Source organism: Macrobrachium rosenbergii, chromosome 51, assembly GCF_040412425.1.
Source record: "Macrobrachium rosenbergii isolate ZJJX-2024 chromosome 51, ASM4041242v1, whole genome shotgun sequence".
NCBI lineage: Eukaryota > Metazoa > Arthropoda > Malacostraca > Decapoda > Palaemonidae > Macrobrachium > Macrobrachium rosenbergii.
Window position 1 is genome coordinate 20,202,489 of NC_089791.1, and position 23,277 is coordinate 20,225,765.

Genomic DNA, 23,277 nt, shown 5'->3' on the forward strand with positions numbered 1-23,277 from the left:
TTGTGACAACTTCCAGCAAGGTGGTAGAGGTTACAGTACAATACTAAGAAGGTGGAGCCTAGCATGAAATTCTGATGAGGCTGTCCCCTCTAAGATTCTACTCATGGGTTCCCAACCTGCTGAGTAGCTATATCTAAAGGGAGCTTTTTCCTTTCAAAAGGGAGTTAAAGCGTTGCTCATTCCTTGGGGGAATTTTTTAAAACTAGGATGACCTTAGCAAATGGCTTTAATTCTGCCAATGACTCTCATTTTCTAGTCATTATAAAGTTCTGAAAATCTGTCTTCACATGGTTAATTATTTTCAGTGATGGGAAAGAAGGCTGGGGCTACTTGATGAGCAATTTGGGTTTTATTCAGAATGGAAGTAGAGATCCACTTTCCACTGACTTGGTAAAGGATGTCTTCTATAGATTTTAATGCTACAGACACAGGTAAGAAAACCGTTTCTTTCAGTGGTGTCTCCTTGTCTGGTGAAGGTGGTGCCAAGTGCCATTCTGTATTAGGGAATGCTGACCTGTCTCTAAACTCTACATGTACACCTTCGATTATGGTTTTTCCCTCATTAATTAGATACTTACCATCGGGAGAGAAAATACACACTAAGGCATCCCGCCAAGGATTATCAGTATCATCAGGGGTGTGTATTGAAGCCCCTATTACATTCTGATCTGAAGTTTTGTAGTCTGAACTGGCCATTTTACTAATTCCACTTGGAATTCTAACATTAGACCTTGTTTGGGCAGAATTTGTATCCACTCTCACTTTTTGGTTACAGGATGCAGTACTTTTGCACTTTAGAGTGTACATGGAAGACTTCATTGCCTTAATTTCCTGTTCGGAATCATGTATTATGTCCATTATATACTGCCGTTCTGTGGCAAGGACATCTTTGATGTTACTCATAATTTTCTTATGGAACTGATCAAATGCAGCAAACTTTGTATCCCTTTTGGGAAGCTTGTATAATCTGACTGAGCATCAGTGACTGAACTGTAACTGCCTGTTACCCAGGGGGCAGAAGTTCTGGGCGAGTTACTATATGCCTCCAAAAATGTAGTAATTTACATTGGAGTTAGGTGGATCCTAGTATCGCTTTTGGGGGAAGGATCCTGTTCAGCCTCTGATAGCTGCATGGGGAATAGAATTCCTTCTGGAAGGTTTCTCCCATGGTTAACTGAAATTTGTGTCCCTGATCCTTCTGGGTTCAGCAATGTCATTTCATTGGCAATGTCTACTTCCTATTCCTTTGTAAGAATATCAGTCCCATGTGAAGATTCCTCTACTTCCTATGCGGGGTTAACCTGGGAGGTACAGGGGACTGATGTTACTGGGTTTTGGCCCAAATATAGATCTTGTTCTGAGAAAGGGTTAATATCTGCTGCTGGAGTTCTGCCAGAAAGATATAATCTCCCCCTTCCTTACCCCTACTGCACCCTAGGACCCATCGAGACAGCTTAAAACGAGCTGTTTCGTCCTTAAAACTTGATGCCAGGAGCATACTGTACCTGGTGACCAAGCAAATTTTCCTTGTTTTTTACAAGAACTAAGCTCAAGGCAGGTAGTATGGGCCGTACCCACTGGCAAAAAGCGAACTGAGCAATTTGCTACGGATATAAAACAAGTTATTAGAAACTAGCTAGTATTGTTTTTAAAGAGGGGCACTTCCGTAGTTCCTCATATAGTTAAAATATACCATCTTACAGGTTAACTTGGTTACAAGTGTGTAGTTAATACATATTATTAAATATCTATGTTAACTTAAACCCTCTAAGATTTAGGTTAGACTTGACACCCGTATATGGCTGTATTTTACTTATACACTGTTAGTCCTTTTGTAATGGCTATGTGAAATTTTAATTCTAATTGTCATGCCGTTCAGGCTAACTGCTTTGAACTATTTGTTAACTAACACAAGCTAATGTTTTATATGGCTTAAGGGGGTGTTTGAAAAAATTGTTTTTTCTTAATAACTCTGGTTTTTTTGCATGAATCTGTTTGAAATTTGGGGCATTCGTTAGTTTATGTATAGCGAAAAGGTCAGTATTCATATTTTCCTTCTCGCCTCCCCCATTTACTGGTACCTCCACCCCCCCAAAATTCTTAAAAAAAAAACTCAGCCATAACTATTGCAACCTAAGAGCTGAAATTTACGTGGTAGACAGGTATTATAGATTAGAATAATGTAATAGAGTGTTTTTTAAATTTTTTTTTTTTTACAAATATTTTTCGATTTTTGAAAAACCTTAGATCGATTTCGTGGAAAAATAAATCCCAAAAATATTTTTGGGTCAAAATAAAAAAAACTCTATAGTTTCGTAGACAACTTATTTAGCTTTCATTTGCTTTTTGTTTCATTGAGAGGTGAATTCGTTACATCTGAGTTTCCATTTGAAGGTCGATAACTTTAGTTTTGAGATATCGGCCTCCAAAGTTTTATGATGACATTTTTTGCTTGTCTGTCCATTTATTTGCTTGTTGTCTCACACTTTGAGATTTTTATGACAAATTTGATATGTTATATCATATTGGTGTTATCTGTGATTATTTTATGTACAGTATATTGAATTATATTTTATATATATTTAGGCTCCTGGTCCCTCTTTCCTCTCTCTTGGATGCCTCCCTCTTCATGACGTCGTTTCTTCCTTTCTCTTATGGAACATAGATGTTGTTTAAATTTTCTTGGTCTCGGCATGGTTTCTTCTGAACAAAGAAGTATTTGCAAAGCCAGGAGGAATAAAAAAAATTGACTTGCAAAGTAATATAAGTGCGCTGAATGAAAAGTGTGTCAAAACACGGGCAAGGTTGGGCAGCGCGACGTCTTGCTTCGTCGAGAGCTGAGCTGCCACTGATTGCCCAAGTGGGTACACTCCTTCACCCAACAGAGCCTCTACACACTTGCGTAGGATATAGTTGCCATATACAGCATTTAGATATTCTTCTTTGATAGCTAAATTGAAATTACTACCGATATACTGAAGTTATCATTACATTATAGGAAAAATTTAATTTTCTCAGTGATAGTAGGGTTACAGTTTTGGCTTATAACTCCAAAACTATTGCGAATTTTTTAATAAAATTTTCTGAGAATATAGTCAAGAGGTGTAAGAGTCTGTATGTGAAATATCAGGAAAAATTTGGATACTTCGATTTTTTTGTCAAACACTACCCCTTAAGTTAATACTTCTAGTATAATCTACGTTAAGCTAAGAATAGAAGATTTCTTAGAGGTTCTCCCTTCACCTATTCTAGTCACTGCCTATTCTAGATTTACAGTATTTAAAACTTAAGGATATAATCTATACAGAAAAGAACCCTCTTATAATCTGGTTTTCTGTTTTATGTGGCCAAGACTACCCTTTTATCTGATATTCGGCCACTGCTCTATTAGGCTAATAGTAGGATATTCCCTTAAAAAGGGGTTCCTACTTAATCTGGTCAGGCTACTGTCTGATCAGGTTTATATCACCTTTAAGAATATAGGCTACATAAGAACTCCACTAATAAGTAGCCTTATAGACAGCCTACAGCCGTAAAAACTATGTTATCATTTTACTCAGCCACGGATACTGTTTATTTCTAATCCTAGGCTATTTGGTCTACACTACCCCTTAGACCAATATGTAACAGGATATTTCCTAAATTGTCTCTTAGCCTAGCCTACGGTAGTGCCTAGTCCATATTATTTTTGATCACTCTTAAATGTATAAGCTATATAAAAACAGAAACTTACTAATGTGTAACCTTATAGTTAGGCTACCATTTTTATCTAACCCAGGTTATTGTTTATATCTAGTCCTAGGCTATTTGGTCTAAAACAGTAACTCACTGATGTGTAACCTTATAGTTAGGCTATCACTTACCTAATCTAGGATACTGTCTAATCCAGATTATTTAATTCACCCTTAAGGGTATGGGTTTAACCAGTGGTCTTTACATAAAACACAACTACCTTAATATGTAGCCTTAAAGTAGGCTACCATCTCATCTATCACAGATTACTATTTCACCTAGCCCTCAATAATGGGATGCTTCATAAAGTTACCACTTAACCTAACATAAGGTACTGCCTAGTCCTGGATTATTCAGATCATGCTAAGTGTACAGGATATATAAAGGGCAAAAATTTTGTAGCCTGTTATTATCTAATCCTAGGGTCCCTGGTGTAAACTAGGCTGCTGCCTAGGCCCATAACAGAGAATGTCTTACAAGGCTCTAACTTACCTTCATTTAGGTTACTACCTAATCCAGGTTATTTAGTTCACACTTAAGGATATGTAATCCTAGATTATAGGCTACATACAACATCCACTATTAACCCTTAAGGGATGGACTACATATATATTAAACACACCCCCCAACTGGGCAAACTTTAAGGTTGCCCAATTTAAAAAAAAAAACACATAAATGGGCAGAGGAAGATATGCAAACGCACATGGTGTAAGGAAAAAAATTCTAAAAATTTTTCCCTACTTTCCACAGGAAGTTGAAAGCTGACTATTTATAGCCCTGGGTGGGACCCTCTTTACAAGACACTTGTAAAAGTATGCTAATTTTACAAAGTTATACATGTTTTTCTAATAATTTATTTTATTTTATTAAATTATAATTACAGCTCACCCAATATCATAACAAATAAGAACTAAAATCAGTGACAAATTTTGAGTATATTTGTTGTAAAATATTTATGAGATTTACTGAGATGGGGAGATGCAGTAACTTTTTATGAGGTATACATGTTTTTTCTGATATTTTTGCACTTTTATTTGCAAAATTCCAATTATAGCTGACATACTACCATATAAGATAAGAACTAAAACCAACAGCAATCCCAGGTAGTATTTATGAGTAAATAAATAAAAAGACGTCTTGGGATAGAGAGGGGCAATACTTTCTCCCATCAAGTCTTAAGGCAGACAGATCTCCCTCTGTCCTCTGCTGAGCTACTACAGTTGCCATAAGTCATTTATCGACACTGAAGTGATATGAACATCTTTCTCGTTAAATTCATCCAAATCGTATGGCGCATAATACTCTCATGAGTTAGCCCGTCCATCAATCAAAACCTGTCATGGATACTCATATGATGGCACCCGTCCATTAAGGTTTAATCTAGTACAAATTATTCTCTTTGAATCTCGTGTAGGCTACTGCCCAGACTATTGTAGACATCATTATCTGACAGGATTATCTACATTAATGATAAATTGTGGAACATTTCTTTTAGTTAAAACATCTAAACAAAATGACAAATTCTTAAAAAAATTTGCGCTTTTTACAATAAGTGATCACCAATCGGAAATAAGCGCTGACCATGTGCTTGCAATAAACGCCAGTTTCCGGCTTTCACACAAATTAATTACCATTTCCACAGTTTAAAACTGAAATTTTCAACTTTTGATTTTAGATGTTTCTATGATCCTTGCTAGTGAAAACAGAGAACCACAAAGCTGAAATACGGAGCGCTGGCTTTCAGTGAACTTACTTCTCACTTGACCAAGAGAGTGATGGTTCCCTGGTCTCTTGCTGGTCCATTTTTAGACAATGTGGCGGACGTGCATGCGCAATAGTCACTTCTACTTCTTTCAGGTTTTGGTGTTGGAAAACAGGGTCAGCTTCACTAAAGATGAGGGAAAATGCCCTCTTATCTTTGAGTCCATTACATACTCCGTCACGTGTTATGGTGTTTAACATTACAACACAATACCAGGCTACAAGACCAGCTAAAAGAGAATTCTTTGATATTAGTCTAGTCAACAGGGAGCTCTGGACGACCGTGGAAGAGTAACTCCTTGATGATGAAACAAATGACTACACTATCAAAAATGTAGTCACAAAAATAAAATGAAAATATAATAATTAGTGAATATTGCTCTACGAAAAAATCTGTGAATTAGTGAGTTTGCTGCTATATACTTGGAGATATGTTCCACAGAAAAATCTGAATGCTGAACCACAATATAGCAGGGGTTGACTGTACATATATATTTATATATTTTAAAGCCTTATTTTACTCTACAACTTGTGGGTTCAAACCCCATCAGAGAAGGTATGGCCTATTATATTCACCCTTTAAAAGGTAGGGCATTTTCATTTATTTCTCACTCAGATTAAAAGCCTGCAGTGGTAAGCTGCAGTGGTAAGAGTATTGAAAAAAGTATGATAAATCAAGAACACAAAAGAAGTCATTGTGACTGCTGAAAATATATGCATACAGTAATCCCTCAATTATCTGGATTGTCATTATCCAGAATTTGACATTATATCCAACACATCAGGGCCAGGGATCAAGGCCTCAAAGATATAGATATAAATATTTTTAAAAATGTTTAAAAACCGCTGTGCGGCCTCAAGAAAATGTTGGTAACACTACTGACATTTGGACTTACTGGAAAAGGGTTTTGGGGGGTGAGGGAGACCTCGAGAAGTTTCCATGGTGGTAGTGGTGGGTTTTTTTGTTTTCTGGAGTGCTTGGCACCATCAGAGAGAAGAGTCAGTAAGGCTGGGTAGAGAGGAAGGCTCAAAGGTGTTGTTTTGGAAGGTGGGTGGAGCTGGGGAGCAGTTTCTATGGCTGGGAGGGGGTGGGGATGTGTTGTTAAAGTGGGCTAGGTAGACCTGACTTGACACAGCTTGTTGGTTTCTTGTTGTTATGCTTACAATGTACTAATTTACATTTTGTTACAGGATATGTACAGTACTGAGATATGGTAGAGAGAGAGAGAGAGAGAGAGAGAGAGAGAGAGAGAGAGAGAGAGAACCAAGGTATGTTTACATCACAGACTAAGTACAGTAACACACACACTCCTTTACTTTTTATTTATATTTTATGCTACAGTATTGTCGTTTATATTTTTACTGAACCTTATCATTTGTTATCCTTTCAAACCAAAGATAAATGCAATCATGTGCAGAGAGAGAGAGAGAGAGAGAGAGAGAGAGAGAGAGAGAGAGAGAGAGAGAGAGAGAGAGAGAGAGAGAGAGAGAGCCCAGATGAAATATTAACAGAGATAAATTATTCCCTTGTGTACTTTTGTGTGTGACATTCATACTTAACATCAACTAAACTTGTAATGAAGTATGGTAAATTAAACTGAGCAATGCAAAAAGAAAAAAAAAGGCAACACATATGTACACACTTACTCCGTGGTGTGGGCAAACTTGCTATAGCCAGTTTGGTGTTCTCTTGCCTACATATGAAATGCGCTTCTAAATATTTTTAAAGTGATTAGAGATGAAATATCAAGTGATAAAATATTTTCTTGTGTACTGTTATGATATGTGTGATAATCATAGTCAATAAACTTGTAATGAAATACAGTACATTAAATCAAGCAAGGTAAAAAAAAAAAAAATGGTAACATGGTAAAGTAGTGTGCTAAGAAAGAAACTCACAAACATGAAGAGCAAAAGAGGTAGAGGAAAAGAGTTAGCTTTCACAATGGCTACTGGCTTAAAAGCTTGATGTCACTTAACACATCATGAAATGTCAAGTTGTTTATCGTTTGTTACTGGCTGATATGGATAAAAAAGTTAAGTATACCTTAGTTTTACCAGACCACTGAGCTGATTAACAGCTCTCCTAGACATCATCAGTTTAGGAGTGAATTATAGAAAGTGCATGGGCGGACAAGTACTATATCATCGTTGTTTTTTTTATTTTGAATGGCAATAGACATAGCGTCATAGACATATCGTATGCTAACTGGTTACATCCCTGAAATTCAGTGCACTCAGTAACAGACTGTTTTCCCTCTGCATGCTTGATCAGTCGCCATTTATAAACTAATTTAGACCGGACTGCATTCAATATGCATATTATAGAGCATGTGACATTCTTAGCAGTGCCTGTAGCATCCAGGTCATGCTTTGTTGTGTCTTGTGCTACTGATTGTATGTATGGCCAAACCTCGTCCTAAGAGGGCAAGGAAGGGATTGACCCTTAAACAAGAATTGGATATTTCTGAGTCCAGTCCCGTGTCAGCCGGTGAAATTCCATTACAGCACGAATTTCTAGGTATAATATGCTAGATATACCAGAGAAAAAAGAGCTTTCAGGAAAGCTGGGGTTACTACCCCCAGTTCGAGCGTCTTCTCCAGGGAAGACGTCAGTATAACGAAGGGTGAGTGAAAGATCACTACCACGGAGACTTACTCGAAAGATCTCTCCCTATCAAAACCCCCGGAATAGAGCGGTGAGCCGTTACAGCCCCTACGCCCAACACCCGCCAGGACGGCGACACCAGCGCCACCTACCTCATTCCATTTTCTAGCACGTGATCGCTACCTTTTCTTTTTGTGTGCTCGTGCCTTTTTGTGGATTTATTCATCTTTCGCCATGTCATCGAGCAGCTTTACTATCTCCAAGTTAAGTACCATCTTATTGTGGGGTTTTCGTTCTATATTTTGGCTGTTTTGGTCTCGTCTTTATATATATATTGAGATCTTATTATGACGCCACGGCATCCCCCGCCAGCCATGTCGACCGCAAGGCGACCCCATCAGTTCTTTTCTGTTGGGGTTGTCTCCTTGTCGTTATAGATGTTATTTTTTGCCCCATGGTTCTCCTCCTGGCGGGTTTCCTGCGGTGGCCCCCCTTTTTTCGAAATTTACATATTTTTGGCCTACGGCCCTTTTGAAGGTGATGCCCCGTCCAGGTACCCCCCCCCCAGGTTGGGTTCCTTATTATTTTAGTCTGTATTAGGCTATTTATTTATTTATTTTATTCTTGGCGATAGTGCTCTCTGTTCATTTATTTTACCATTGTTTACCTCCTCGTGGTAGCGCAGCCTCAGATCTAACCGTTCCCGAGGTAGGCTGAATTATTCTTCTATTGAGCACATTTTTGTTTCCATGTTTATGTGTGATGGTTTTTAGTGGAGTAGGCTTATTTGCTTCCATCCCCTTGCCCTCGGCGTGGAGGTCCATCAGGTTGAGGGAGTTTTGTTGCTGTTTCCTCCGGGGTCGTTTTTGGTGGGCAGAGTGAGCCCCTTAGTTCTCTTCCTTCCTTTGGGGAATAGAGTTCTTTGGATGTGTCTCCTCAGGCTATTCGCCTTCTTGCCCCTCTTCTCGATCCCGGTTGGTTCTCGGCACAAAATTTCTCTCCAGTTTCTTTTTCCTCCTCCTCCGCACTCCTTCCATTTTCCTAGCCTATACTAGGTTAGGTCCTATTAGGCTTTGCCTGGGCAGGAGTCGGGCATCGAGGCTTGGTCGCTTCCCTCCCTTAGTAGTAGGCCACCCTCCTAAGTTTCATTTTTCTTGGAGTGGTGTATGTGTGCAGTTGAGCGGGTTATATGTTTCCCCCGTCTCCTGTTCTCTTTCTTCGTAGCCTACCATTCTCCCCTACTCCACCCCCTCCCCACCCTTCCAGCCTTGCTCTACTCGTGCGGGTGACGCTAGATGGCGTTTTCTCCAATTCAGGGACTTCTCCATTTGGTAGAGGGATTCGCTCCCTCCCATACAGTCCCTAGCATCGCTGTGTTGGTGTTGGTGGTTCGTTCACTCGTAGCTCGAACGTGTTGAACACTCTATCCCGCACTTCTTTCTCCCGCCGGGTTACTCGGCTGGGTTATTATACTTGCTCGGCTTATGTTATGAATATACGAGCATCTTGCCCACCTTGTTTCTTTGGCGGGAAGTATGTGAAGAAGGATTTATTTATATATAGGGGAGCGGATCCCTCCGGTCTCCAGAGCATTTGCCCTTTATACCGTCACTTGTAATATGTTATTGTTCATGAATATACGTATTTAAATAACTGTGTTATCTAACGGAGTACTCTCCTTATTTATAACGTGAGTCCGGTTCTACACCCGGGGGTTCCGCCGTTATTTTTACTGGCAACCCCTGCGGTGAGTTCTTGTTGTCTCATTCCTTTCATTCCCCGTAGTATTCCAGGGTCTGGAAGCCTTTACCTCCCACTCTGTGTATTTTGGAGCTTATTGGCCTAGTTTATGATAAGGGATTTCTTCCCCACCGGAGTATTCCGGTTGCAGTTGAAATTCCCGGCCTTGCCGGCTTTAGATTGCTTAGAGTGGTAGGTTCATGTACATTTTCCACTTACAGACTGTTCGCTGTGAGGAGCCGGGGTGTACCGCTTCACTCCAACAACCTTATGGTCACGTAGTGTGCCGGACCCACGCTGGTTGTGCGGTCCGGCTCGACGATCTGGTAGTGTGGCACCCCGATGGTTGTGAGGTTTGCTTCGCCTTGTGCGCAACCATCCAGGATGAGTCGGTAAGTGACAATCTTCCTCCGTTTACGCTCCTCATTTTGAATATTGTTTACGTGGTTCCCGGACTGTTTTTTCGTCCTTAGCTAATTGCTGGCTTTCTTTCAGGCGGACGAGTCCTCCCAGAAGTCAGCCTTGGAATCTCTCCGGCCTGGGTGGCTGGGTTTGTAGGAATGTTCCGTCGGGGAAGCCCTACGCCCTCGACGCTGAAGTTGAGGACCTGCTCTACCCTGGCGCACGGGTGGCGGCGCAGTGCCAGAAGATCTTGCCACCCCATCATCCAGCAGATCCGGGATGCGACCCAGCCACCCCAAGTGGATATCCTCTACGCTGAGGTTTCAGAGGACGCCGCGCCTTGGACTTAGACCTGGAACCTATGGCTACTGAACAGGACCAGGTGGTAAGTAGCGGGAGGTAGGTGAGGTTGTTGGGGCGGGCCCCCTTTGACTCCCCAGCTTCTTCTATCTCTTCCTTTTCAGGTTTTGGGAAGTCTTCCTCCTTGGGTGATAGAGCTCCATCAGCTATCCCCAAGTTGAAGTTGAAGACTTCATGGAAGGCGAAGGCTATAAGTCCTCGTCCTCCAAGAAAGCATCGCCTTTCCCCCGTCGAAGGCTAAGGTCTCAGCACCTGTAGCCTCCAGGAGCAAGTCTGGTTCCTCCCGGCAAAGGCGCGAGTAAGAGGGCGGCAAAACCAAGCCCTCCTCGCCAACCTGCCTTTGACGCGGAGGCATTTGCGAACCAGATGTTTCAGAGATTCACAGAGGATATCAACCAAAAATTCAATAAGATATCTGAAAAGTTTGCCACTTATGACAACATGCTGGCGGGAATGTCTAAACCACCCCCAGCTGTACCCCAGTATGTCATTCCCGACACAGCGGACCTCCCGCCTTTCGATGTCGGTAACCCTTGGCATTTCGCCCTCCGGGCCATCCAACACGATGGCAAACTTACTGTTGAAGGTCTTGGCACGAGACGGTTGGAGGAGTTAGAATTCTTCCCCGCCGATCTCTTGCCCCCATATCCAGGCTTCGTAAGATTGACAGAGGAAGCATGGATACGTTCTGATAAGGTTCCCAGGGAGACTGTCATCATCCCTAGGGACCAAGCTCAGTCGTCTCTCCTGCGCACTCTGACGGAGTGGCAGGCAGACAACACAAAGTTGACTCCTTTCAAGGGCAACTTTACCATGTTTGCCCTGGGAGACAACCTACCAACTCCCTGTTTGAACAAAGTCGCTCTGGCTACGGCCCGAGCGTGCTTTGAAGGTAATCCGTTACCGCAGCTGAGGGAACAGACCCCACTTCCCTGGTGTTCCCGGAAGTGATGAGTTCTGGATGGATGCTCCGTCCACTTTCACGGTCGGGAAGTTGGACCCCTTCTGTGCTTCCTCACAGTTTAGTGAGGAACTCCCAAGCTGCCGGAATCTTTGCTAAAGGCGGAGTTTGATGCCCGGACTAAGCTAGCCCGGTCCCTGAACTCCGTCTGCCTCACGGAAACCACTGCCGTCTCCTGCGCGGACGAGCCATTTTTCCAAGTCTTGGCTAAGTCCCTGCTAGCTGGCTTTCAGTCTGACCTTTTGAGTTCATCATGGCCAGACTGGAATGCAGAAAGTTTATCTTTGCCAGTGCTACTATCCGTCACGAGCCTAACAAGCTCGTAAAGAGCTCGATCTGGGGCTAACCTCTTCCCAGAAGAAGAGGTTACGAATGTTATGACTGAGGCTACAGGGCCAACCAGAGTCTGCGCTCTGGCTGGGGCATCTCTGCCTACAAGCGCAAGACCCCAGAATCTGGCGGCCCCCAGACGAGAGGAGGCAAACGTTTTAGGAGGTATAAGAGGCCCCTCCATCAGGCGGTAGTTCAAGCCGTCCCGGTCTCGGCAGTGGCACAGCCCTCCACCTCAAAAGCTCACCCCAACAATATGTGCTGGTCCAACCAGCTCATTCCCTGCTGCGCCCTCGTATGTTGCTTCACCAGCATACAACCCCACCATGAGGGCCGTGGATTCTTTCACGGCCTTAACAGGATGCAAGGGGGAAGAGGCAGGCCCCTCACAGAGGAAAGGCAAACACCACCCCAAGAGGAAAACCTGGACGTGGTAGAGGGAACAAACCCGCTTCCTCCCACTGAGAGAACACAGGTAGGCAGTCGCCTGTATTGGTTCAGGGACCAATGGACCTTCAGCCCTTGGGCACACAGTATTGTGTCCAAAGGTCTAGGATGGAGCTGGATCAGGACCCTCCTCCTCCAAACAGGTTTTACCAGCCACCCTCATCAATCCTACAGGATTACGTGGCAGAATTGCTCAACAAACAAGCAATAAAGAAAGTAAGGCACCTAAAGTTTCAAGGCAGGTTATTCACAGTTCCCAAAAAGACTCAGATCAGCAAAGAGTGATCCTGGATCTGTCGCGTCTAAATCTCTACATAAAATGCGACAAATTTCGCATGCTTACAGTAGCTCAGGCACGGACTCTACTTCCGCGTGGAGCCGTCACCACCTCTATCGATCTTTCAGACGCTTATTATCACGTCCCGATTGCGCGGAACTTCTCTCAGTTCCTCGGTTTCAGACTCCGGGAATCAAGCCTACTCGTTCAGGGTCATGCCCTTCGGTCTAAACATTGCGCCCAGGGTATTCACCAAGCTGGCGGACACGGTAGTTCAACAACTCCGGTCCCGAGGGATATCCCTAGCAGCATGCCCAGGCGATTGGATAATTTGGGCACCAACAGTTCTGGAGTGTCAGAAGGCTACGTCCATAGTCATCAACTTCCTGGAGTCGTTAGGTTTTCAACTGAACAGAGAAAAGTCCCGCCTGACTCCGGAGTCCCGGTTTCAGTGGCTGGGCCTCCAGTGGGATCTGTCCTCTCACACGTTATCTCTCCCGCCTCCCAAGAGGAAAGAGATAGCATCTCTCACCAGGAAATTTCTCAAAAATCAATCGGCATCCCGCCGATCCCAAGAAAGGGTCCTCGGTCCTTCAATTTGCCTCAGTGACAGACCTGCTCTTAAAAGCGAAACTAAAAGACATAAACAGAGTGTGTGGCGGAGTCGAGCCAATGTCAAGCTCAGAGACAAGGTCTCCTCTATCCTCGAATCTTAAAAACAAGACTGCGGCCTTGGGCCACAGTCAGTCAGGCCTGTCCAAGTCAGTTCCGCTTCAATTTCCTCTCGGCACTAGTTGTCCACACAGATGCTTCCCTAAGCGGCTGGGGATATTCTCAAAATAAAAAGTACAAGGAACGTGGCCCACAATGTTTCAGCAGTTCCATATAAACACCCTGGAAGCTATGGCGGTCTTTCTAACTTTAAAGAAAATCCGCCCCCAACCGGATTCATATCAGGCTGGTATTGACAGCGCAGTGGTAGTTCATTGCATCAACAGGGCGGCTCCAAATCAGGTCGAGTAAACCAAGTAATGGTTGCTATCTTCTCCCTGGCGAACAAGCACGGCTGGCACCTGTCAGCCACCCACCTAGCGGGGCACGGAACGTGGTGGCGGATTCCTGTCCAGGGCTACTCCGTTGGAGACAGAGTGGTCCCTGGACGCGGAATCTTTCAAATGGATTTGCCGCCGGGTTCCGGTCTCCAAGTGGATCTGTTCGCGACGGAGAGCAACTTCAAGCTCCCCTGTTATGTGGCCCCAACCTGACCCTCAGGCGTAAGCCACGGACATAATGACAATAGATTGGAACAATTGGGAGAAAATTTATCTGTTCCTCCAATAAATTTACTGCTGAAAGTATTACACAAACTCAGGACATTCAAAGGTCAACCAGCCCTAGTAGCCCCCTATTGGCCGAAGAGCAATTGGTTCCCTCTTCTTCAGGAACTGGGATTGCGGAGTCTTCGGTTCCCAAGCCCATACTGACCCAGGCAGTACAAACCAAGACTGTGTCAGCTTCCTCAAGAATTCAGAATGCCCTAGTTTTATGGACTTTATAAAATTCGCAGCCCAAAAGGAGCAAACATTGACCCTGTCAACACTCTGTTTCTTGAATCAGATAAAAGAGATTCTACTCTTAGACAGTATGACTCAGCAGTCAAAAAGTTAGCCTCCTTCCTGAAAGCATCTGAAGCCAAAATCATGACGACTAATTTAGGAGTCTTTCTTTCACTGTTTGAGAAAGGCCTTGCTCCGGCCACTATTACCACAGTCAAGTCAGCCCTGAAGAAAGTATTTCATACGGCTTTAAAATCGACCTTACAGATTCCTATTTTCATCCATCCCCAGAGCATGCGCTCGTCTGAGACCCGTATCACGCCCACATTCCGTTACGTGGTTTCTCAATGACGTCCTTAAGTTAGCATCAGAGATAGACAACTTTCAATGCTCTTATCAGGATCTGTTAAGGAAGACCTTATTTCTGATTAGCTTGGCTTCAGGTGCTAGAATCTCAGAGCTGTCGGCTCTCACTAGAGGTGATAATTTTGTGAACTTCCTCCCGTCCAGAGAGGTCCTCCTTTCCCTGACCCTAGATTCTTAGCTAAAAACGAAGACCCACAAGACAGGTGGTCTCCTTGGAAGGTGGTGCCCTTCCACAAGACCAGTCTTTATGTCCAGTTTATACAATTAAATCTTACCTTTTAAGAACTCCACAGAGTAAGTCGGGTCCTCTTTTTATCAGGGAGAAAGGTGGTACTCTTTCACTGAATGCTATAAGACAACAAATTTCTGTATTTTATTAAACAGGCCAACCCAGATTCAGTTCCTAAGGTTCATGATATTCGAGCAGTTGCTACTTCCATTAATTACTTTCATAATATGGATTTCTCAGAACTATCTAAATACACGGGTTGGAAATCACCTCTAGTGTTTAAACACCACTATTTAAAATCGCTCGAAGCCCTGAAATTTTCTACCATAGCTGTGGGAAGTGTCATCTCCCCACCTTAACCAATCATATCCTTATCCTCCTTTCACCCCCGCGCGCCTGCCTCATTTACTTCTCTGCTTATCCTCCTGGTTGATCATGCCTCACTGCCTTGCTCCTCATATTGATGTACCTTGTCTCTGTTGAGTGGAAACTGTAATCTGACATGTTACGATTGTATTTTCTTGTGGGGTACTGGGCGGTTTTTATTTTGCTCCATGTACCCCAGATATATGTATATGCACTGTGTATTTTGTTTACCATTTGATTTGATCTCTTACGTGTTTAGCTTAAGTTTACGTGTGTAGCTTTAAGATTGTGTATGCCAATTAAGATTGTATGTGTCATTGAACCTATGCAATTTTCGTATGACATTATGCTTTTGTAGTATTAAGTGTTTTTGGGGGCCCCTTCCCCGTCGTGCCGGGGACTTCCCCCACTCTTTTGTAATTTTAAGTCTTTGATGTGCCTTAGGTTTAGTGTTCTTCACACATGTAAGAGATTCCCTCATTAAAACTGCTTTTGTAATTTATGTTTTTTCTTCAGATTACCTTGTTTCCTAGTAGTTTGCAGCCTTGGCATGATTCTCTGTCACTATTTCACCGGCTGACACGGGACTGGACTCAGAAAAGGGATTTTGACAAAGGAAAAATCTATTTCTGAGGAAGGTCCCGTGTCACCCGGTGACCCTCCCTGACTCACCTATTGCTCCCCCCCCCTTTCTTGCACATGCCAAGTCTGGGGTTAGTGCTAGCATGGAATGAGGTAGGTGGCGCTGGTGTCGCCGTCCTGGCGGGTGTTGGGCGTAGGGGCTGTAACGGCTCACCGCTCTATTCCGGGGGTTTTGATAGGGAGAGATCTTTCGAGTAAGTCTCCGTGGTAGTGATCTTTCACTCACCCTTCGTTATACCGACGTCTTCCCTGGAGAAGACGCTCGAACTGGGGGTAGTAACCCCAGCTTTCCTGAAAGCTCTTTTTTCTCTGGTATATCTAGCATATTATACCTAGAAATTCGTGCTGTAATGGAATTTCACCGGGTGACACGGGACCTTCCTCAGAAATAGATTTTTCCTTTGTCAAAATCCCTTTTTTGAGAGGATGGAGTACGGCAGAGGAAGAAACATAAGATGCCAGTCTCGATGATTCAGTTGAGCTGGTGGAGGAAGAGGGGAATGGAGTAGAGGAGGACTAGTAAACCTCCTCACAAGTTTTTAAGACATCCAGCCATCTTAAGCAAGAAAGAATTAGAATTGCTATTTTGTAAATCAACATTCTGCATTGCATATGAGAGAAAAAGGGGTTTACTTTTTTGTGAACAATACAATGTATTTTACAGTAAATGAACATCTTGTAGCCTACCAAACTATGTGCTGCATAGGAGAAAAAAAGGATTTTTTTGTGTGTGTATTGTAATTTATCCAGTTTATTTTGTTACAAATATGGGAAAATAAGGTAAATAATAACTTTTTGCATAAATTTTCCAGTTTAAAGTGTGATGGTTGTTGTTTATAAGCATATTTAGTGTTTATGGCTGCAAATGAAAAATGTGTACCCTACAGAATTACAGGAAAAAAAAGAGGGCTGCTTTTTTTATGGAGTTTATTTTGTTACATATACTATATGGGAAAATAAGGTAGATAATTGCTTTTTGCATATTTTTTTCAGTTTGAAGTGTGATGGTTGTTGTTTATAAGAATATTAGGTGTTTATCTGACAGACCCTTAGCTCTATTAATTCAGATAAATGAGGGACTATCTGTATATATTCATAGCTTATAGTGTCATAAAATAAGTGTCAAAAATAAAATTTGTTAAATGAAGAGAGCAAAACACATAAAACGAAAGAAAATTGTTCAGGGAAAGTGACAAAATTTCACTTCAAAATAAGATTGTTCACCTTTAAATCTGATAATGCAGTGTTGACCTACCTGGTATCATACAGATGTAATGGAACGTGTTGTTGAAACAACTCTCTGCATAATGTTCTCCTGTGTCAATAAGCACAATGCAATGGTTGTCTTCCTTTCGCTGGAAACAAAAATACCTAGCATTATATCTATAGTAATAAACTACTTTATCAGTCAAATCAAGTAACATTATAACTGTAGAGTCCACTAAAATTTTACCCATTTTTACCAGCTTTGCAGATGAGCACATAAACTACATGCCATATACCAAATCATAACCTCAACACCCTTTTAAGCCCAAAACAAGCAGTAGGATTTAGAAGTTCTCCTAGTGAAATGTGAAATTCCTGTTATTGTGGCATAGGAAAATATTTACAAATTCACATCTTACAGCATATGAACTCTATAGTCACAGCACTGTACTTCCAAGGCCAGTACTGAACCGTGGAGGGGGCAAGTCAGGTGACTATTAGACAATCTTTCCACAGTAATTCCAAGATATACTGGAAAAACTGCATATGAATCTAGGTCTTCCAGTACAGAGGTGGCAGCCCATCTTGAGATAATAAACTATACAAACTGGTTAGGATACATTAATTTTTTACCCAAAATCATCTCATATATAGAGAGGTATATTAAACTACCATACGCAAAAAACTATTTGACTTGCCCACCATCTACTAGAACGTAGTTTCTTTACTTGACGCTCAAAATAAAAAACAACTGCTCAAAATACAAATTATCTGCTCAATTTCATCTTCTGATACATATAAAGCCATTCGTAAGGCATCATTTTCAGCTTTGTTTCATTCCTCGTAATAATTGTTCTCTTGATCACATGGGGGAATCAAGTTATTCAGCGTATAGGCATCAGACTGAACACGAGATCAATCAAATGGCAATACAAATACCTTAATGCTTTATTCATTCATGGGTCCATTGGAATAAATTTGAAATCCTGTACAAAAAAAATCTATTCAGAAATGAAAAAATGCAGAATCTGGTTAAATTAAAGCAAATCTCAATATGAATCTGAATGATAGGTGATATAAACTTGACTCTCTCATTACTTCCCATGTTTTGAGTGTGGTTTGAAACTATAGTGATTATTCTTGGTTAAAGAATGCCAGTTGCCTTAAGAATAGGTTTTTATTTGTAATTTCTTACAAGTACAGTCTAATTCATCCATACCTTTTGATTTTTATTTTTGAAAATGAAAATTAATCAATTTTTTCAGTTATCTCATCCAATGACAGGTTTCTAGGCTAAATGATTTAATACAATGAAATTTAAATCTCCTGTAGATATAGTGTAAATGCCTGTAATGCACCAAAAAATGGAAGCCACTAAAAATAAAAATTAATACAAAGGAAATGACCCTCACTGAATAAATCTGGCCAGTACAGTATGATTTCTGTGAATACAAAACATATCTTATCTGCCATGGCTTCTGACATATATAAAAGTTACAGTATTATAATTACCTTGCATGCATTTTTCTTGACGCATTCTGAAGCAACTGTTATGGGCGGGTCTATTATATCCGTGACTCTATACAATTTAGAACAGAAACAGACATTATTATACAACACAATTTATAATCTTCAATTACCTGTATTCAATAAACAAATACAGTATCAGAGTACAAATTATCTTTCATTACCAAAAAATTAAAGTATGAGAATTCAGATTACAGTACTATACAGACAGTCCCCGGTTTGCGATGGGGGATTCCGTTCTGATGCCGCGTTGTAAGCTGAAAATTGTCGTAACCGGAAATATTGTTGAAAATATTAAGAAACCCTCACTTTAATCCTTTGGGTGTCTTGAAAATGATGTAGCCTACATTTTTTCTTGAGTTTTTCATAAAAAAAACCCTCCAAATTCTTACCATTCTGCCATTTTGAGCCATATTTCTTCCGTTGGATTGGCATCATAACCCCAAAACATGCACTGTAACCCAGGAAATAATTTTTTATGAATATATTTGAAGGGCGTTGTAAGTTCGGAACTTCGTAAGCCGAGCCCCTCGTAACCCGGGGACTGACTGTACATTTCAATAAAAGAAATTAAAAAATTATAATTTCATAGCTGAAAAACCTTAGGATAATGTGTTTACAAAAACTTATGACTTCTCTGGAAAAGATAATGAGAGTTTATACAGGCTTTGATGAAATTATTTATTGCAGTAGATATTGCTCATTACCAAAAAGAACACAAATTCTAAAAGGAAGAGGATTAACAAATACTGTACTGTACTGTAATGCTCCATATAGAGGGATGAATAAATTTGTTTGTATTTAGCATTTCCCAATGCTGAGAGTTGAGAGAGAGAGAGAGAGAGAGAGAGAGAGAGCCACTGAGAGAGAGCTTTGAGAGAGATCATTTAGAGAGAGAAAGCACAAAGCTATGTTCCTTGGTACACAAAACAGTTTGTTGGAGTTCAAAATGGCGCTGTCTGTCTGTCTGTCGGGAGTTTTTCGGTTTTGGGGAAGTCTTGGGCATTGAGGTCCAATCTTGAAAGTGAACGGGAGTTTGTCTGGCTTTTGTTTTGACCCCGATATTGATGGTGCATTTTTTTTCTGTTCGTTGTTGGTGGAGGGTTTGTTTGAAATTTTGTTTTTGTGGTTTCTGTGTGCTGTGATTAAAATTTTTCCAAACCAAGATTAGGGTGAGTGTTGTTGTGTTTTAGGTTTAATTCCCGCCACATAATATTTGTAATGACTGCAGCTATACAGCTGCAAGTGCATTCTAACCTGTGACTGAAGAGAAGGATGGATCAGGAACTGGTTTTTAAGAGGAGAATACAGCTGGTTGAGGGGTGAGAATGAGAGATTCTCCATCAGTTGTTTCAGAGAATGCTAGAAGTGCAAAAGAAGAAATGAAAGGGGAGATGAAAGAGTCAGAAGAGTGAATGGAAGAGAGGATGGATAAAAGTTGGAAAATGATGAAAAGTGTTCACATGATGAAAAGGTTCAAGGGTGTTTTTGGAGAAGGGGCTGTTTTTCTGGAACTTGAAGGGCAAGAGAGAAAGAAAAAGGAAGAAGTGAATGGAAGTAGAGTGGAAAGTGATATTTAATAGAGTCTTCAAGAGAGAAAAAGGCAGGGTAAGGAAAAAAGAAAAAAGGGAAGGAACGGAGGGAAAGTAAGGACATTAAAGAGAAGAAAACATTTTAATTTAGATATACAAAAGCCTCACACAGGTACAGTACAACACGGTGTGTGTAAAAAAGCAATGAGAAAAAGTGCCAAATATTTCGGTCTATATCTTACCTCATGTTATGTGCAGTAAAATACAAGATGCCAGGTAAAGCCCTTTTCATGTTGCTAATGTAATCTATAGTTGCTAGTGATGCACCCATTGCATTGCACCTGAAAAAAAATGTGAACAAAGTGTATGTGATACATATAACCAGCACAATGTATATGCACAAGTGGAAAAAAATAAAAAGGAATATTGGAGCAAAATTCAATAACAGGCTAAGGGGCAAATCAAGTAAAAGAATTTAAGGCAGTCTTTGAAAGACAACACATATGCTTTTTTAGTTATTAACTGTATTTTTTTGTAAGGTCAAATACGTCAATGGTATACAGTATACTGTAAATGAAGAAATATATTTCATAACATAAACAGTTAAAAAGCATGGTAAAGAAAGCTACGGTAACTTAAACCAGCTGGCAGATCATATACTGATTCATCAATATCATAAGTTTCATAATAATATACAACGTTCAGTTCTTGAATAATTATGTTAGCCTAACAAGAATGTTGCTAAGATTACAAATGAATATTTCTCAGTGAAAAATACTGCGAATGGGCGAATTTTCTGCGAATAATGGGTAGATATGTTCTACAGAGAAATCCACGAATACATGAGTCCGCAAATTGTGAGAACGCAAATACGGGGGGTTTACTGTAGAACATAATCACCAAAAATGACATTTTTATGATAAAATAAAGTTTTATATATACTTACTAAGTAATTACTTAGCTAAGAGTTTCTACTTGACGGCAGCTTAATTTTTGAAATTCGCAGTAGCAGCACGCTTTTGTTTAGGTACGTGACTAGCCTCCACCCACTTTCATGGTAAGAGAGGAATAACTCAACAAAGAGCTCAATTTGTTTATGCTCAAAAGTCCATGTGAGTTCTGGCACCACTGATTGGTGCTCCAATTGAGAAAAGCGCTCAGAACTATCCCGAGCACTGCATGAAGGCTGGGGGCTACAGGAAGACTCCCTATGCCTTTTGCTGCGTAGCGGAGGGGACTGATCCCTGAACGTAGAACGCTTTTTCAGAGGGCACAACTCGTCTGAGAAATGCCAATGGCGCCCCTTACTGGGACCTGAGTCTCCTGGGCTCGATGAAAGATGTTAAACCTCCAAGATGCCTTTCCAACGGTTGTCTTTTGTCGCAACCTGGGACACAACAGGTGCAAATGTGGGGCAACTGCCCATGGACAGACCCCACCGACCTCCCTTGTGCCTCCGGTATGCCTCCTCCTGTTGGGTGAGTATGGCTGTGACCTTCGCCTAAGAGAGTTGGTGGGATGGGCAGCCGCCACCTCCACTATCACGTCACTTGCATTTTTTTCACTAAACTTTTCCATGAGAAAATGCATTGATTCACCCATCTGGGCTACTGTGTTGGCAAGAAGACCAAACTTACGGTCAAACTTCAACTCGAGGCTGGCACAGCAACCCAGATCGTTAAGTGTGGGAGCCAGGAGAAGTAGGTGGATTTGGAGGGCTGAAAATGGGAGAGATTAATTTAGCAGAAGAGGCAACAGGAACGTCAACATTACTAGACGCAAGATTCGTACCTTGGCTAGCTAAAGATTTTACTTCGGCTCTAGAAGCCGCTTTCCTCTTACAGTCTCGAACTTAGAAAGGTGAGAAGCCATAATCTTCCATTTTTTCTCATCCCACTCTCTACACTCCTAGCATGTCAAATCAATAGAACATGCCTGTCCTCTACATGCAGTACACAAGGTATGAGAGTCATAGTTAGCTTTTGTCAATCAAGTATTGCAGCCTTTGCTGCAAAACCAAAAACTAGAACTAGTGTCCGACATGGCCAACTATCAGAATAAGTAAAAAATCAGTAAATCTCCTTAGAGAATTAAGTCATGAATAATGGTTGCACTGAAAACCTATCTAAATAATCAATGTCGAACACTACCGAGCCAAAAATACTTCACCAAAGGGGAAAATCTCAAACAATTCAAATTCACCTGCGCTTCCTAACACCATGTGTGGTCTTAAGCTGGCAGAAACAAACAGAGCTCTTGGTCGAGTTGTTCCTCTCTTACCCTGAAAGTTAGCGGGGACTAGTCACCTACATAAACAAAAGTGTGTCACTATCGCAAATTTCAAAATTTAAGCTGCCATCATGTAGACTCTTAGCTAAGTAATTACTAGGTAAGTTACTTATAAAAAAGGATTATCTATTAACTTTAATTGAGAAGCCAACAAATAATACCGGATAAAAGTGCTTCCTTCCAATTCTGGAATATAAGGTTATATTTATGCATCTTGTATCTTTTGACTACTATAGTATTTCAGGTTCTGAACTCAACCACCAGTTATGACATCAATAATACTTAGAAAAAAAAACAACAACAACAATTCTAGTCCCTAGAAGGAATTCCAATATTATATAGTACTTACAGTTAAGTGTAAATAGACTGCATACAAAACTATTTTCAGTAAAAAAACCCAATTCAATTTACTATACAGGATATATACTGTAAAAACAGGCAACTTTGAACACTCTGTGCCAGTTAATAATTAATACATTTTTTTTAAGTACCTTGCGTGCCAGGTGCTATTTTTCAAGCACTATTATAGATAATATACATATATCCTGGGGATAGGAAAATTAAAATCATAATTGTACTGTAATAGCCATTGTAATTATATTGTATTTTCCTGAACATGCATACAATAAATGTAATTCAAATATAATTTTTATTTATTTATTTTCTGCATCTATTATTGTCTGTAACAAAAACTATTTTAGGTTTGAAGTTTATACACTTAGTAATGTGATCCTTGCCCTTGCTTCCTTTGACCAAAGTTGAAATTTCAGGTGAATATTTCGACACCTTGAGTTTCACGCAACCCTCAGAGTGATTTGTAAGCCTGCTGCGATGAGGGCTGAGGATGTCTTCATTGTGAAAATATCTGCTCACATTGATATGTGGATCCATACGCTGATAGCAGTGCAAAAGCTACTTTCTTCATGCAATTGAATTTATCAGGTAG

The 23,277-nt window shown here is 41.0% G+C and overlaps 1 protein-coding gene across 3 annotated transcripts in view; it reads right to left on the minus strand.

The window, feature by feature from the left end:
• Positions 1-23,277, minus strand: part of LOC136833177 (sushi, von Willebrand factor type A, EGF and pentraxin domain-containing protein 1-like) — a 136,593-nt gene that overhangs the window by 64,280 nt on the left and 49,036 nt on the right. For all 3 annotated transcript variants that reach the window (XM_067094933.1, XM_067094935.1, XM_067094934.1), the window contains 3 exons: positions 20,285-20,383; positions 18,496-18,562; positions 17,033-17,132 (listed from right to left, as the gene is read on the minus strand). In XM_067094933.1, coding sequence (XP_066951034.1) covers positions 17,033-17,132; positions 18,496-18,562; positions 20,285-20,383 — 266 coding nt within the window. The remainder of the gene's footprint in view (positions 1-17,032; positions 17,133-18,495; positions 18,563-20,284; positions 20,384-23,277) is intronic.